The sequence below is a fragment of the Thamnophis elegans genome, chromosome 5 (genome assembly GCF_009769535.1).
Source record: "Thamnophis elegans isolate rThaEle1 chromosome 5, rThaEle1.pri, whole genome shotgun sequence".
In the NCBI taxonomy this organism is placed as follows: domain Eukaryota; kingdom Metazoa; phylum Chordata; class Lepidosauria; order Squamata; family Colubridae; genus Thamnophis; species Thamnophis elegans.
In genome coordinates this window covers 50064739-50081864 of record NC_045545.1, presented here as the reverse complement: position 1 = coordinate 50081864, position 17126 = coordinate 50064739, and the positions used below count along the sequence as shown (strand labels likewise).

Genomic DNA, 17126 nt, shown 5'->3' with positions numbered 1-17126 from the left:
ATGTTAATTTTCAGTTCCAAGATGCTACCCAAATAAATAGCTTTTGCATCAGACAACACATACACATATTTTTCTGTTCCATCCCCCCTCCTTTTATTTACTACACCTTCTGGAATTTAAGAAAAACAAGCAGATTTGTACAATAATATAGTATATTACATAGATACATACATACATACATACATACATACATACATACATACATACATACATACATACATACATACACACACTTTATTTACGGTCACAGACAAAAACACAAGTACTACAAAAGAGACATAAGAGAATTGATCATAGCATCATAGCAATCAGTCACCAAAGGCTTAAGTACTGCCTAAAGATCAGGAAGTTGTCTAAAATTGTTGAAAGAAGCAGCAATTTTTTTAGGCTCTAAAGGAAAATCTGGATCATAAATTCTTCACAAGAATTGCTATTTTCCTAAATCTGATACCATCATATGTTGCTTTGAAACTTGAATCTAAATATTGGAGAAAAGGATAACTGCAAAACATGAGAAATTTTAAGTGTGTGTGTCTGTGTGAGGGGGAATTACTTCTTCTACTATTTTCTGCCAGTCTTCTGGGCAAACTATGTTTGAAGATACCCTGTTTTCCAGCTCACTTAATGCCAGCTGCTGCAGCCATTCAGGAAATATTACACATAGAGATACGGTTTAAGCTTCTGGCAGTTTTCCTTTTCATGTGAATGTCTATGGCCATGCATTCCTGTTCTAGTTATGTTATGAACAAAATCCCTACAATAGAAAACTAATGTTAGAGGGTATAATATGATTTGTTTCTATCTCTTATTTATGCATTATTTTCAAAATATAACTTCTAAGCAGCAACAACTTTTTATTTTATCCATTAATTCCATCTGTTAATGGATTAATCAGCTGTATGCAGAGTTGTGTAAGAACCTATTTGAATCTCCAGTTTACTCCAGGTTACTATCTCAAAAAGGTCTTGATTTAAGAAGGAAGGTACATGACAAATTCTATGATTTTACACTGAATAGATGGCTTTTGTTTTCTCCCAAATCCTGCCTTACGGAAACCAATGTATATACAGCACAAGTGGTAAAAATCAGATCGTGCCTTTAAACTTCCCTATGTTTTCTTGGAAAGGTGATTTAGCTATTATACTGTACTAATTTGCTAGCTACTCCCAGACTATTATAGATAGAGCACTGTCTTTAATTCTACAATTAAAGGTCCGCAACTTGGGAGTCCTCCTGGACCCACAGCTGAGTTTTGACCACCATTTGTCAGCTGTGACCAGGGGGGCATTTGCCCAGGTTCGCCTGGTGCACCAGTTGCGGCCCTACCTGAACCGGGAGGCCCTCACAACAGTCACTCGAGCCCTTGTGATCTCTAGGCTGGAATACTGCAATGTGCTCTACATGGGGCTGCCCTTGAAGAGCATCCGGCGTCTGCAGCTAGTCCAGAACGCGGCCGCGCGAGTGATCATGGGCGCACCACGGTTCGCCCACATCACACCGATCCTCCGTGAGCTGCGCTGGCTACCTGTTGATCGTCGGGTGCACTTCAAGGTCCTACTTACCACCTATAAAGAGCTCCATGGTAGTGGATCTGGCTATCTGAGAGACCGCCTTCTGCCAATTACCTCCCTGCGTCCCATTAGATCGCACAGGGAAGGCCTCCTCCGAATTCCATCCGCCAGTCACTGCCGACTGGCGACTACGCGGAGGAGAGCCTTCTCAGTTGCAGCTCCGACGCTATGGAACAACCTCCCCGTGGAGATCCGTACCCTCACCACAGTCCAGGCCTTCCGCACAGCCCTCAAGATCTGGCTATCCCGTCAGGCCTGGGGATAGGATTTACTCTCACCCCGCCCGAATGTTGAGTGAATGTTGTGTTTTATAGTTAATTTTTTTTATTCACGTTTTTCTTTTATGTCTTGTTTTGCACTCCCTTCCCCCATTGTTGTAAGCCGCCCTGAGTCCCCTCAGGGAAAAGGGCGGCCTATAAATGTTCAATAAATCTAAATCTAAATCTAAATCTACAAACTGCTGACCTGTCCCCTTTTACTATTTTTCCATAACCTAACTATATAAGTCTGACTTCATGCCAGGATACAAAAACCACTCCTGCTATTTAGGGAGAAATAATTTAGGGAGGAATTCAAAAATCAAGAAAAAAATCTCATTTATAACTGGTAAAACTTGCCAGCACTTATCTCTTGGAAACATGTTATTTCAATCTATTCCATATAGGAAAAAACATTTCCAATGACCCTTAATGAATAGATATAACTTGGCAATTCACAACAATTCAACTAGAGAAATATTCAGCATGGCCATTTGATGCTTTGATACAAGGGTTAACATGCTGTCGATAAAAAGTTGGCAGTTCAAGACCCAAGCATTGGGTGATGGGGTGAGTTCCCATTATTGCCCCAAATCTTGCCAACCTACCAGTTCAAAAACAGCAAATCTGAATAAATAGTAACACTTTGACGAGAGAGTAATTGAACCTCAATATGTAGTCATACCAGCCACATGACCATGGAAGCATCTTCAGACAACTCCCTTAGCTAGGAAATGCAGATAGACACCATCCCCTAGAGTTGGACATGACTGAACAGAGAAAACATTTATCTTCCCAATACTGTACAATTTGACCTCCTACATGAATGTTCTTTTATGCTTTTTCAAAAAGTGACAATATTAAATAAACAGGTTACCATAGTGTTATAGTGACATTGGAGAAAAACAGTTCAAAGTCCTCATCTATGCATGAAACACAGAATGATCCCAGGTAGCAACAGACAGCTGTAGTTGTTTTTAGGCTGAAGCCTATGTGAAAGCTGCCTGAAGTCTGCAGGTTGCCCTGCACCTTCATAATCTCAAATTTACTTAAAAGTTTAAGTAATGCTAAATATTTAACATTAATTAAACTTTTTCTGTTAGGGAGTTTTGCTCTTTTTTTAATGTGTTTTATTTTCAAATCTAGTCTATGACCAAAATAAACTGTATTTTAATATTTTAAGAAATTCCTTGTGGTTTTCTATCCATCATTACACTGGGATTAAAACACACTTTTTCTGCATATAAACATAGATTATTATTTTAACCTTAGGAAGGGAACGTGCTGCTTGGAGAAGTTTTCTGCGGTGTTGTGGATCATTAATACCAATTTCCCGAAGATCCTGATCTTCCATAACATTACATCCCTACAGAGAATAAGAAAAAGACATAGTTAGAAATACAATTCTGCTTAAGACCAATAAATGCAGGACTTACTATGAAACATAAAATTCAACTTCGTGAAAACCTTAAAAGTACAGCCATAACAATGAATGTTCTTAATATTCTATTGCAGATGATACCAGTGAAATTTGAAAATAAAGTATTAAATGACAGAGACATACAACCAATCTTACATAGTCTAATAAAAGAACAGAGGGTTAAATTTTACCCTCTTCTCAACCTTAGCTACTTTAAGATATGAAGTCACATGTTCTAAGTTGTCAAGTTTAAGAAACACTGTAGTACTCCAGCAGTATCAAATTTGAAACTGCATTATCAACCAGTTGCCTATCCTGAATTATAGGGTTTATTATTTGGTTTCCTCTATTATAGGAGTATATCCCTAGGGATCTGCACAAATACCTTTGGAGTGACACAAAGCGAAAAAGCTTATAAGAGATTATGTAATAAAAATATATTAAAACTGGGATAAACACGGGAAAAGAATCAGTCCAGACTTATCATTTCCTGGCTCACTATTAAATATTTATTTTGACAAATAGGAAACTGTAAAGAAATTATAGAGTCAGTATGGTTAAGTGATTAAGATTAGAAACCAGGAGACACTGAATTCTAGTCCTGCCTTAGGCATGAAAGCTAGCTGGGTGACCTTGGGCCAGATTCTCTCATCCTACCCATCTCATCGGTTGTTGCGGGGAAAGGAGGAGAGAAGAGTATTATGTAATGAATAAATAAAATAACATGATTTGTTTAAATAATGTGCAAAGAACCTGGGAAACCAATAGGAAAACTTTTAATCGTATGTCCAAAATAGACATTAATGTTTCTCCATTCTCTCCATTTCTACATATAGGAGTTGCGAGCATGATTAGGATGGATGAGGCTTTCCCAATGTTTGTCCCAATTCAAATTTCCCCAGTTGCTAATTGTGCCTTTAAAAAAATAAATATGCATATTTAATTTTCCTAAGAGAAAAAATCCAGTATTATACTTTATGTGATTTTAATTAGAGAAAATGTCATGAAATGGATAGCTTTAATTTGACTCTCATTGTGGATGCAAAAAGAAGTGGCATGTTTCCATGGCCTGGCATGGGATCAAATAATTTTGCTGAGCTTCCTACATCAAATAAGAGAAGACACAGCATGTGAGCTGGATGGAATCTGTCCTTGTAGTATATATGTTAAGAGAAAAAGGAAAGTTCAACGCTGTAAGGTTACTAGCACAGTTGTTCTCAACCTTTTATTCACCACAGACCTTCTTTAAATACCTTTTATGGCCACAGATCCCCAAGATTTAACACAATATTTAAATCATAACATTTCTTCAAGCCTTTGCTGACCCCTTGTGATGACATTGCGGGGGCCCCAGGGATCTGTGGACCACAGGTTGAGAACCACTGTACTAATATATGGAATGTCAGAGCTGTGAACCAAAAGAAAGTAGATTTTGATGGAGTAGAAATGTTAGGATTTAACACTGACATTATGGCAAACTGTAAAAAGAAATCTCTTGGAATGGATCATTTCACATCAGAGAAGCATCAGACCTTTTATTGTTAGATGCAAGAATCATTACATGTAGTCCTCAAGATACAACCATAATGGAGCCTGTCCATCATGGTTGCATGTTGTGACAGCTGTTAAGTGAGACAGCATTGCTTAATAACCAGCACTCTGCTCTCCCTGCTGTGACCATTAAAAGAATGTGCTAGTCATTAAGCAAAGAATAGGAATTTTCAGGGGTACAGGAGAACCTGGGAACCCAAGCACAGGCCAAGGACCAAAATATAACTTTGTTTTGAAAATAAGCATTTGCTTTTGAAACAACATGAAAAGAAAGTACTGTATTTTTTGGAGTATAAAACGCACTTTTTCCCTCAAAAAAAGGTGAAAATCTGTGTGCGTCTTATACACTGAATATAGCATTTTTGGCCTCCTGAAAACCCACCCCTTTGCAAAAATGGCCGTGCATAGCCTTTAGGAGGCTTCCAGAATGCTCCTAGGGGCTGGGGAGGACAAAAATGAGCAAAAAATGGGCCGTTTTTGGGAGGTCTGCAGAGTGCAAAAACTTTTTTTTTAATTTGCCTCTTCAAAATCTTGGTGCGTCTTATACTCTGAAAAATACGGTAATCGTAATAGTGATTAATTGTAACTTTTAATTGAACTACATTATTACTACTTTTTATTGTGTATTGTTGTAATAGGTTCACCGACAAATGCGCGCCAACAAAACCACTGCGACAAAACAGTGATGTTGAAAGCGCGCCCACTAAAGCTCATCGACAAATGCGCGCCGACAAAAGTGTGTCATCGAAAACAACGCGAAAACAATGGTAACAACGTTAACAACCCTAACCCTAGGTATAGGGTTACGGTAAGGGTTAGGGTTGTTACCATTGTTTTCACGTTGTTTTTGATGGCGCGCTTTTGTTGGCACGCATTTGTCAACACGCTTTAGTGGGCGTGCTTTCAACGTCGCCGTTTTGTTGTGGCGGTTTTGTCAGCACGCATTTGTCAGGCGCGCATTTGTCGGGTCACGGCTGTAATGTATGTATGTATGTATGTGTGTGTGTATGTATGTATGTATGTATGTTGTACCCATTTGGCTATTGGTGATGGCTGTTACTTCCACATAGTGCTTAGAATTGGTACACTGAAGCCAGCCTCCCATACATTCACAGTCAGTCAGAAAGCACTTATGAATCTACTTTCTTAAAAATATGTTTCCCAAACTGGATTTTTCAGAGAAGTCTCTGGGGCTAAATCTTGATTATTTGTCATCTACTGGAAGACACAGGAAGTACTCAATGTCTTCCTGTGAACATTTCCTAGAGCAGGAAAGGACATCTTTCACCAAACTTCTAAATACTTTCCACTTTGATTTCTGCTTGGAATAAAGCTTTGAATGTAGTGTTTGTTTATGTCTGGGCAGCTTTTTTGCTCCAAACACTGCCTAGAAAAAGTGAGGAATAAAGGCTGGATCTGTCCCAAAACCCTGTTTATTATTCAGCTAGCTAGATCATTGACACAGCATTCATTTCCTGTATTTTTGCAAACAGCGAAGCCAGCATACTTTTCTACTATAATTATTTTTAAGAAGAAGCTTCAACAAGATATTTTGCTAAACAGTTTATAAAAAATACAGTTCCCTCCATTAATCAACATCTCTATGGCTTCAACTAAAGCTGATATAAAATATTGTGAAAATGTTCTCTTTACAAAAAATCTGTACTAATTTTTCTTTACAATAGCTCTCCAGTTTCTCTATTTTTTTCTGGGCATGTTCAGTAGGCAATAGAGAAGAACAGAGTGATGACTTTTAAAATTATAATTATTGCTTGTTGGTATAATAGGGATATAGTCCGGATTCTAGTGATGTACATGCTTTGGAAATGACTCAAAGAAGTGCTTCAGGTTCATCTGAGCATTTCCTTTATGTTCATTAAAGCAGCCTTTTTTCAGGCTTCCATATAAGTCTGGAAACAGAGCAACTGCTTTAAGTATTTAATTCATTAAAATGAAATGTTCTTTAAAAAGCTATCTCTTTTTTTCAGGATCTCATAGAAGCCTGGAAAAAGAAGAGGCTAATTTAATGAATAGCAGAGAGGAGCTGTACTCACATAATACCAAAGGCAGTTTGTATTACAAATTGCTTAGGAATGATAAAAAGTTTGCTGCATCTATTTGGCCTAAGACAGTAATGCATGCTATAGATATTCACTGGTTTGTGAGTGGTGGAAGTCCTCACACTTTGAAATATAATTCACTTTGAAAGGTAAAATGGCAAGCCCGTTTAGCATTTTACACACCACTGGCCAGTCATCTGTCAGAACAGCAGGAGGGAAAAACATTCCTTTAGCTGTACACCTAGGAAGACTTCTGTTAAAATTAGTATTGGTGCATCTTCAGTGAAGACAAGCTGAAGTATTACCTAAAGTGTTTTGTTTCCTATCCAACCTTCTTAGAAACAATTTATCAAATTAAACAAACCCAGGACTAAACTTTTCAAGACAGTTGTAACAGTGGATTTAAGGGAACACTATAATGAACACAGAGAAAAAGTTATTGATTTTTCCTAATAGTTGAATCATGCAGATAGTGAATATAAAAATATAAAATTCATTATTAACGCAATAACTGATGGTACTCGACTTTGCATATCCAAACTTTGATTGTCTTGGCCCATACTGAAACCTGAAAAGAAACTCACACATTAGGCCATCTTATATCTTTCATGCCCTCTCCTTTGTCCTTCGTTTGATGAACATCAACAACTTAGATATTAATGGGTATATTAGGTCTTAGCGTATTCACAGAAAATATGGCAACCATATTTTTAAGAAATAAAAAGATTTATTCTAGCTATCCAATATCAAAATATATATAGCTTATTTTTTTAACATTATATTCTAAATATATTTCACATAAGCTTTAGAATAGATGTTACATTAATCGGTTCTTCCATTTTTATAATTTTGATTGTTTTGAACATTTATATTATTATTTTATAAGCATATTGTTATGTTTAATCAACAAAAGAAAAGATATATTTATAAAAGGTAACGGTAAAGGTTCCCTCGCACATATGTGCTAGTCAGTCCCAACTATAGGGGGTGATGTTCATCTCCATTACAAAGCCGAAGAGCCAGCGCTGTCCGAGGACGTTTATGAGGTCATGTGGCCGGCATGACTAAACACCGAAGACATGGCGGCTTACTGCTCATTGGGGCAGTAAGACATCCAAGACCCATTAACACTGACAAGGCAAACCACTAGAATATAAATTGAGAGAAAATCCCACTCCTTACTAATATTGTTGATGTTATCTAGTTTGGGTAATGAAATGTCTGCATAAAATCTATGAAGCTCAGAGAGCACCTAGGATCCATCATTTTAACCCTGAGCTACAATTATTCTCCTTTAATGAAATGCCAATATTTTCATCCAAGCTGTTGCCTGGATTCTGCTTGGAGTAGATGTCCCACCCAGCCATTTAGGGCTTTTTGGTTAGACACAGTACTTTGAATTGCACTGGAAACTTACGGCAGACCATTGCAAACACAGGTGTAACATACCAGTGTTTGTGGCATCTGGCACGAATTACACATAGGCCCCTTGCATTTTGTACTTAGCTCTATTTCTGAATGGTCTTTCAAGGAAACCCTGTGTAAAATGCATTGCAAGAGTTCAACCAGGGGATTAAAATTTATAATTATGAAAATCCTCAGATCAACCATTGCCCACACAGTATATTCTACTGTGAAAACCGAAAATCAGTGTTGCACAGATGAAACCTTCTGGATTCTTTTACTTTCCCAATACCCTTCGGACCAGAGCAAGATGTTTCATGGGTGGAAATAAAAAGTTGTTTATAAGTCTGCACTGAGTGATAGGTTGGCTTAGTAAACTGGTAAAATACCTGACTGAAATGACAAATGTAATTGATAGTTCATTGTATGACTACAATTTGATGAATTGTTTCTACCAAGTACAACATCTGAATTAGCCTTTCAGGCCTCCCCCACATAGTGTCTGAATTTTATAAAAACGAATAGGACGCTAGCAAAATACTTCCTTCTTTTTCCCAATACATTTGTTACCAATGTTATCCACGAATAGGAGGGGAATGTCGTATATTACAAAAACCATGGTTGTCTTAATCTGTTTATAAAAACCACAGTTTTTATAAAGTAGCACCTAGCAAATTAGCTTCCCTAGCATTGAGAAAAGAAAAGGGCAGCTGACTGTTCCTTTCTTTGACTCCAGAATTTAATTTTCCCACTTACTATATGAATTGCCTAATTTAAATGGACCGTGAATGATATGACCTATTCATTACTCTCTAAGATCAAGCCAAGGACCATTCACAGGTTATGTTTTATGTTGAGAAACACAGTAATTGCTCTAGAAACATCACTCTCAATTTGGTTACATCTATCAGGAAACCATAAGGTTCATCATATGCAATATTTACAGAGTATTGCACCCAATCCTCTTACCAAGCATTATTTTTTATTTTAATTTTGTTGCAATCAAAACTGTTTCTAATTTATTTTCAAGTTTTTGAAAATTATCATTGGAATGATTAGTGAAAAGTAATCTATTTTAAACTCAATATAAAGCAGAATATTTCAAGAATTCCTTTCTGATTTTCTATGTTGACTCTATATTGATATAGTTAGAAATTTCTCAACATTAAGAACAAAATATACACATATTTTAGGCAATGTTACCTACCACGACAAAAAAATGCTGTTTTATCATTCTATGAAAAGAACCTAACTTAATTTATATTATGGCTGAAGCAATTAGCTTAATAGCCATCTGGCAAAATGAAAATCATTATTCAATGTACTTAGTTACCTTGTATATCAGTGAGATTTAATGTAACTCCTTTGTGCCAATCCGTTACAATTATATAACTCTAAACTCACTAAAAAAAACCTTGAAAAATTAGATTGACAAAATATGAGAACAAGGGACCATAACTTTCTAGAACATTCTTCCCAATTTAACTTAAGGTACCCAGTCCATAAAATACTTAATATTTGTTAATAATGGTTCAGTATAAATTATTTTTAAAAGATAATATGGTTCTTTTATGAAATCTATTAACAATATTGAGAATGAACACTTTGGTCAACAGTAGCATCTATAATAAATGTCTCTAGTATGGATAATTGGGATCCATGCCCATGATTCATACAAGAAAGAATATCAATGACATGAGAGCGAGTAGAAAATCCAAGGTTGGATTTGTGCAATATTTCATTTGTATTTAGTTCTACTTTAAATATCTGAAAAGTAGATATTCAGCGATTAGAATTTTCAACATATTTTTATTTAAGAAAAAAGAGAGGGCTAAAGTAACCAAATTGCACTTATGCATTCTCACTTTGTGCACAGAAATCAAAATTATTAGCCAAGTATTGAAAGTTCACAAGTGGAGTTCTTAAGAGAAGGCAGCATTTCCTATTCCTAATATAGGGCTAATGAAAAAAAATAAGAATATATATATATGTATGTGTATGTGTGTGTGTCTGTCTGTCTGTCTGTCTGTATGTATATATATATACACACACACACACACACACACACATATACACATATACACACACATATATATTTGTGTGTCTGTGTGTGTGCATGCACACAAAATGTTACTGCATACATTTTTACAATACAACAGCCTCAAAAATGTTGAGAAAAATTAAAGGATATTCTTTCTGCTATACTTAACTAATAATGTTTTATGAAAATGAAAAGAATACTGTAGTGTAAAGTATATAGGTTCCCAAACTTTTAAAAAGTTTAAAAGATTACGTGCTAGGACTAGCAAACATCTCTTCTTGTTTCAGCACAAATAATATCTAGGAAAAGTGCATGTGTTAATAGGAAATAAAAAATTCTCTTCAATTCATCCTTTTCAGAAAAAAATTAAATATTCAAAAGCTTTTCTATAGTGTTGAAGTGGGAAATTACTATAACTGGAGTTTTGATAAATATGTGTGATTTAAAGCTAATACCCAATAATTGAATTTTAAAGATTGTTAAAAAAATAGTTTCAAATAAATACAAAAGTTTTATAAACAATAACTAAACTTAGATGTCTTCCTCTAACATCTCCTCACCTATCCCAATTTTGGCATGATTTATCAAACTTCATGACACAACAGAACAGTCATAAACAAAATGAAAATATTTTAATTCCCGTATGCTTATCCCAATGTAACTTGATAATTGGAAGGCAAAACCTTGACATAATCTGTTACAAAACTAGCAGATAATACTACCTGCTGTCCCTACCACTTTCTAAAGTGATGGTTTGACCACAGAAATAGTCAGAATTAAAGCAGTGTTCTGCAACATATTATAGTGTAATCTAGATTTGTAGTTAGATTTCTGTTTCTCAGTTTCAGACCTAATTAGATATTTTTGAATAATAAAGAGTTTTACAAGTAGAAATCTAACCAATTCAGGAAATATATTTTGGGCTTCTATATGAAACATACTGAACAAAGAGAAACATTCTCTAATTTATTTTACCCCTCCCCAAAGTAATTCAGAAATCTCTGTTTCAAAGCTGGAATTTCACTAAATATATTCTACAGTGGACTTGCAAATGTGTATTTTATATACTGAAGATTGATAATTCACCATCTGACAATACTTTCCCAATGGTTATATGTAAAAAATAAAATGACAAGACAATTATATTAAATCACATTATCCCCCAGCAATCTTCCTTTCTGTTATGCCAATGAGTACAAATTATCCAGATGCTGATAACTAATGTTCAGCAATATCAACTATATAAATGACATTCTATTTTAAGAGAAGAAATGAATACCAATGCAGATAAATGGTGTATTTTTATCATAATTAAGATGGCTAGGGCTAAAGCATCTTTTGTCCCAATAATGTTGTTCTGAAGTATTAGGCTTAGCAATGAAGACAGAATATTTAAAAAAGGAAATATATTTACATCCACAGTGAGGATATACAATATACTGGAGATTAGATATTTTTGTTTTCATAGTATTTAGCATGTAGTATATATTTGAACATTGCAGGCATTTACCAAACAAGCAACTAAGTATATTCAGATATGTTTGAATATATTGGCATCTCCATTTAAGGTTACAGCTCAATTTTCCACTTGTCCTTCTTCCTAGATAGCTATACAACTATCCTTAATGAGAATCACTCTTGAACATCAAATTTACAAGACAAACCTACACTCTAAAAAAAGAGTCCAGCATTTATCATCAGTCAGGACTGTTCAAACCTTTTAATCCGAGAGTCAAACATTGTGAAAATATACCTGTAGGATAGGTAACCTTTTATACTTTTCTCTGTTGATTTGAATATGTTTTTTTCCAAAACCAATGGACTTGTTCAACAAATCCCTTGTCATAGATTGTCAGGTAGTTACTCACCAGGAAGCGGACATCATCGAAGCCATTGAGAAGCAGTTTACTTTCGTACTGCTGTAAGCCGATGGACTCCAGCCACTCCCCAACACTCTGCTCCAGCATCCGTGAACCTGATGAAAGAGGAATCGGCAGACGCTTGAAAAAGGAAAACCCATTAAGGCGGTAGCAGCGGCACTCTGAGGAAGAGAAGTGGCATTGCCACATCATTGTCATTATCATAAAGGAGCCAAACCAAGGCCAGAGCACAATTAGATGGCAGACAGCTCCTCTTCTGCACACCGACCATGAACAATAAGCTTCTGTCCTGTTCAATCTAGAGCATTAATTTGACTCTCAGTTATATTTAAAACTCGGAATCCAGGTTGTTTATAATTGTCCCTGTAGTTCAAGCATTACATGCATTGATTTCCTGGCTTGAGGTGTGCTTCTCACCAGGTATACGCATTCCAAACCTCACAAGAATCTTGGTCAGCTCACTCTTTCATCTGCAGGGGCTGTAAACTTTCCAAAGCAGAGGAAAGGATTCCAAGCCAGAGCTAGTAAGAAGAGCATCCAGCTCACAAATACACTTAGCCCAGCAGACGCATTCATGCAACTTCAACTTGAGATGCATTACTTCAGATTCATTACCTTGTGCAATAGTAAGGAAAACTGTTAACACTGGAGATGCAAAGCAGTTAGAGAGAAAATATATCTTCATGCAGTTGAAAGAAGCAAACAGACACAATAGGAGTTCGGAAAAGCAACATCAGCCAGATTAATGAGCAGCTGTCCAAAGAAGACATGCAAGACAACACACACACACAAACACACACACACACACAGCAGTAGAAGAATAGAGACTTATACTTTTTTTCCCCCAACAGTCCCGAAACAGGCAAACCATGATAAGGATTCTTCTTTGTTATTTTATTACAAGGAGCAGAGGCATGATTGATAAGCCTAAGCTCAGAAGTCCTGCCACTGTCACTCTACTACCTATCCAGATATATGACATTTTGATAGCCTGTACTGATTGATCTGGGTTGGGAATCAACACAAACATTCAGATTAGAGCAGAAATAAATACACTGGAACAAAATGAAAAGATTCAGTTCATTTTCCATCCAAAGTCTGCTCCTGACAATTCTTTGTCAACTTTCATTTGCCAGTCCTTCATCTTCTTCTGCAAAAGGCAAGTACTACTTTCACATTCCTCACACAGATAAACAAGTAGTTCTCAGAACAAAGCCCTTAAAGTCCTGGATTTAAGAGGGGGAAAAACAACAACTGCTGAACATCCCCCACCCGTCCTCTGTAGCAGTTAGAATCAGATACGTTCTGACACCTCCTTTTAACCAGTTAATGAGAAATAAGTTCTTCAAAGGCCAACAGAAGCAATGCAAAATAGCTCTTCTTTTCTCTCTATAAAAGAAGAAAGTCTAGGAATTTGTTACTTTCCTTTGCTGAACAGGAGATGCTCGATGTAAGCAGGAAAGTTCAAATTCCACAGCTTTGCAGTCCTTAGGTAAATTGCTATGCAAACCACAATTGGAAGCTATGCAAAGTAATTCTTCTTTTGTCTATGCCTAGGAAAGTCTAGGAATTTGTTACTTTCTTTTGTTGAAACTGGAGGCATTTGATGTAATCAGGAAAGTTCAAATCCCGCAGCTTTGCAATCCTCAGATAAATTGCTATGCAAACCACGCAGTATTTTCTCAGCCTTCTTAGCATGCCCGCTCTTGAAGACAAATTTGCACAATATTGGTGATGACACTCGGGTTGCAGCCTTTGAACCCTGTGGTTATTTGAAGTTCTGCACATTTAAAACTAGACCCTGCTCCTTCCTCTCTGTGATGCCTACACAATGCAGGGCTGGTTGTTCTCTGAATAATTGGAAAGGGTTCGAAATCCTGCTGCACTGGCCTGCAGAGAAGATCCTCTGTTAAGCAATGTTAATGAGTGCCCGGGAGCTGGCCTCCCTTCTTAATGCATACTGCAGCACCAGGGATGCAGCGCTCAGGAAAGGTTTCCGCCTCTCTTCTTTGATAAAGCCTGGCCAAAGGGTGATTGACTCCCCAAATTCGAGCCGCAGCCTCTGTCTTGTTCAGAGAGTCTCTTGTTGTACTGGACAATTTCTTTTCCACTCCATGAGCAGTCAAAAGGACAGTGCTATTTTCCCAGGCAGGCATATGTGTGTCTCTTTCAAAAAGCTGCAGCAGACTGCTTTGTCTAAAGGCGGCTAGCTAGCTCCACACTTGCTGCATCTCTCCTTCTCCCAGTGGCTGTGCTCTTCCCTCTCTCCTCATGCCCACACCACTCCCAGCAGAAGCAGTGATCAGATTTCAGAACAGAAGCTGGCAAAGGAGAAGAAAATAAGCCTCCGTAATACCTACTTTAAATGTACAGAAGGGATTCAATGAGCCTGAGCTACACCATTGGGTTTTACAGTGTAAAGCTGACATAATCTGTTAGGATTAATTTATCAGGGGTAAACTGAAGAAAAATCCCGATTCAGAAAGTAGGTACAGTTGAAGGCAGGTAAAGGGGAATTAGACAGAAACACACAAAGCTATCTTTGTCCACTGAACCTTATGTACTTGTATGCGAAAACTGCTGTGCCTGGAATTTTTAATAAGATTTTTTGCCTCTATTAAGTGTGATGATGTAACACAAGGATAAAAGGTATGCTTTCCAAAACTGTGAGGGGGGGGGCACAGCTTGCTTACAGAGAAGAAGAACTGACAGCATCAAATGGTCCTACTTTGATAGCAGATTTTATAATCTTTAGAGGAGACTAGCAAAGTATTAGGCATACTGTCTTGAATATCAGCAAAAGAGACAACTGTATTAGCATTACAAGACTTGTGCAGATGCAAAATATTTGTGTAGAGAAGATGTAAGTGAAAGGGACAACTTGTTTAGGTAATCTCAACTCATGATGTCTATGCAAAATCAACTATAATTGTTAATTCCTGTGCAAATATATCATGTGGGATTGTAACTGCTTAATCTTCAGGTAGAATGATTTTGACAAGCAAAAGCAGTTATTATTTAAATTCATGGCTGTAAACCATGATAGGACTAAGACTATTGCAGGGACTCTTTAATACTTTTTTGACATATGTCAAATTATAATGAACAGAATGCATATTAATTTTATTTTTTGGACAGGAAAGTTCATGCAGTCAGGAGGTGGCCACTAGAATGGAAAACACTGCTGTCAAACTTAATTAGATAAATTGGAATTTAAAGTTGTAGAATGCAAACTGAAATAAAAACCTGATCTAGAAGGACTTCTAAAATAATTGTTTAAATGTTTTTAAAATGTACTTTACTAGCAGTATCCCATATGAATTCTATGTAGCATTAGAAGCTTCCAGCAATGAAAGTTGTAAACTCTTTAGAACTATTTCTAATCACACAATACTGTGATTAACGGTGTGATTTAAGCTTCACCAAGTCTAATTAATACATAAAGAATTCTGGTTAATAAACACAAAATAGTGTACTATATCAGATTTTTATTCAACACTCTGAGCCAACATTCAATGTTTTCACTGGAATAATATTTGAAGTTTTAAATAAATAAAAAACTCCTTTAGTACCAGATTAAATATACCCTGTATCTGTTATCAGGTGCCAGTCTGCGATCCGGGGGTTGGGGAGCCCTGCTGTAAAGCACTATGGAACAATATGTAAGTGTTATACCAGTACTGCTATTGCTATTGCTTGTGATGGGAGAGATTTCATACTTTAGGAAAACTTAGAACCTATCTATATGGGGAAGTTTATATTGAAAAGTACACAACCCACATATCCCAGTGGAAAATAACAAATGTTCACAACCTGTTCAGCAAAAGGCTTCCATATATTTTAGTAAAATAAAATCAAGATCAATAATAATATTGGTATTAACATCTGTCTAGAAAGTCCTAATGTGTTTAGTTCAAAAAAATTGGAATGTCTGATTATTGGGGGGAGGTACCTCCAAGTCAGCCTTGGCTCCTGGGGGAATGCCTGGACAAATCTCTGCAATTTTCTTGGTAAGGGTTTGGATATGGTTTGCCATCTCCTGCTTCTTCGAACCGTGATGGAATAACTGGCTGAAAATCACTCAAGTGGTTTTGAGCTTAAGGCAGGACTAGGACTCACAGCCTTCCCATTCCTAGCATGGTACTTTAACCATTACATGAAACTGGCTCTCTATGTCTGATATTAGGCATGACAAACAGCCTTATCACATATGTTTTCATAAATGACGGCCCACTTCAGCAGAGAAATAAAATACAACCCCGAGAAAGTATAATATGTATGCAGAAGAACGGAATCCCTTGACATTCGAAGTGATAAAAGATGAAGTAAAGAAGAAGGGATACCAAAGAGATGAGAAAAGGAGAAATGAAACAGAATTACCTTTGATTAAAAAGATGGAGGAAAAGAGGACCAATCAGATGCAGCACAACACCACAGTTTTGAATGCTAGGTAATTCGTACATCACTTTATATACAACTTTTGAAACTTGGGAACTAGCTCAACAAGCTGGAAGTTGACCCTGAATATCATCGGATTCATTTTACAAATTCAGAAAGACAACAGACTATAATAGAGATCATAGATTCTGGTTTTTCTAAGAAAAACATTGCTCATTCAAGTAAAACAGCTGTTTCTCTGAATCCTGGAAATGACGAACAGAAGGGGAAGAGGAGCAACGATACAATTCCTATCTAAACAATACCTCTAAGAAAAAAATTAGTATAGGTAGTCTTCGACTTATAACAGTTCATTTAGTGACTGTTCAAAGTTACAACGGCACTGAAAAAGTGACTTATGACTGTTTTTCAGACTTACCTTTGCAGCATCCCCATGGTCCCATATCAAAATTAAGATGCTTGGCAACTGATTCATATTTATGACGGTTGCAGTGACATGGGGTCATGTAATCACCTTTTGTAAGCTTCTGTCAAGCGGTCAATG

General features: G+C 36.6%; 1 protein-coding gene across 5 annotated transcripts in view; it reads right to left on the bottom strand.

The window, feature by feature from the left end:
- ANKS1A (ankyrin repeat and sterile alpha motif domain containing 1A) overlaps positions 1 to 17126 on the bottom strand; it is a 137522-nt gene that overhangs the window by 13857 nt on the left and 106539 nt on the right. For all 5 annotated transcript variants that reach the window (XM_032218726.1, XM_032218724.1, XM_032218725.1 and 2 more), the window contains 2 exons: positions 12173 to 12279; positions 3096 to 3194 (listed from right to left, as the gene is read on the bottom strand). In XM_032218726.1, coding sequence (XP_032074617.1) covers positions 3096 to 3194; positions 12173 to 12279 — 206 coding nt within the window. The remainder of the gene's footprint in view (positions 1 to 3095; positions 3195 to 12172; positions 12280 to 17126) is intronic.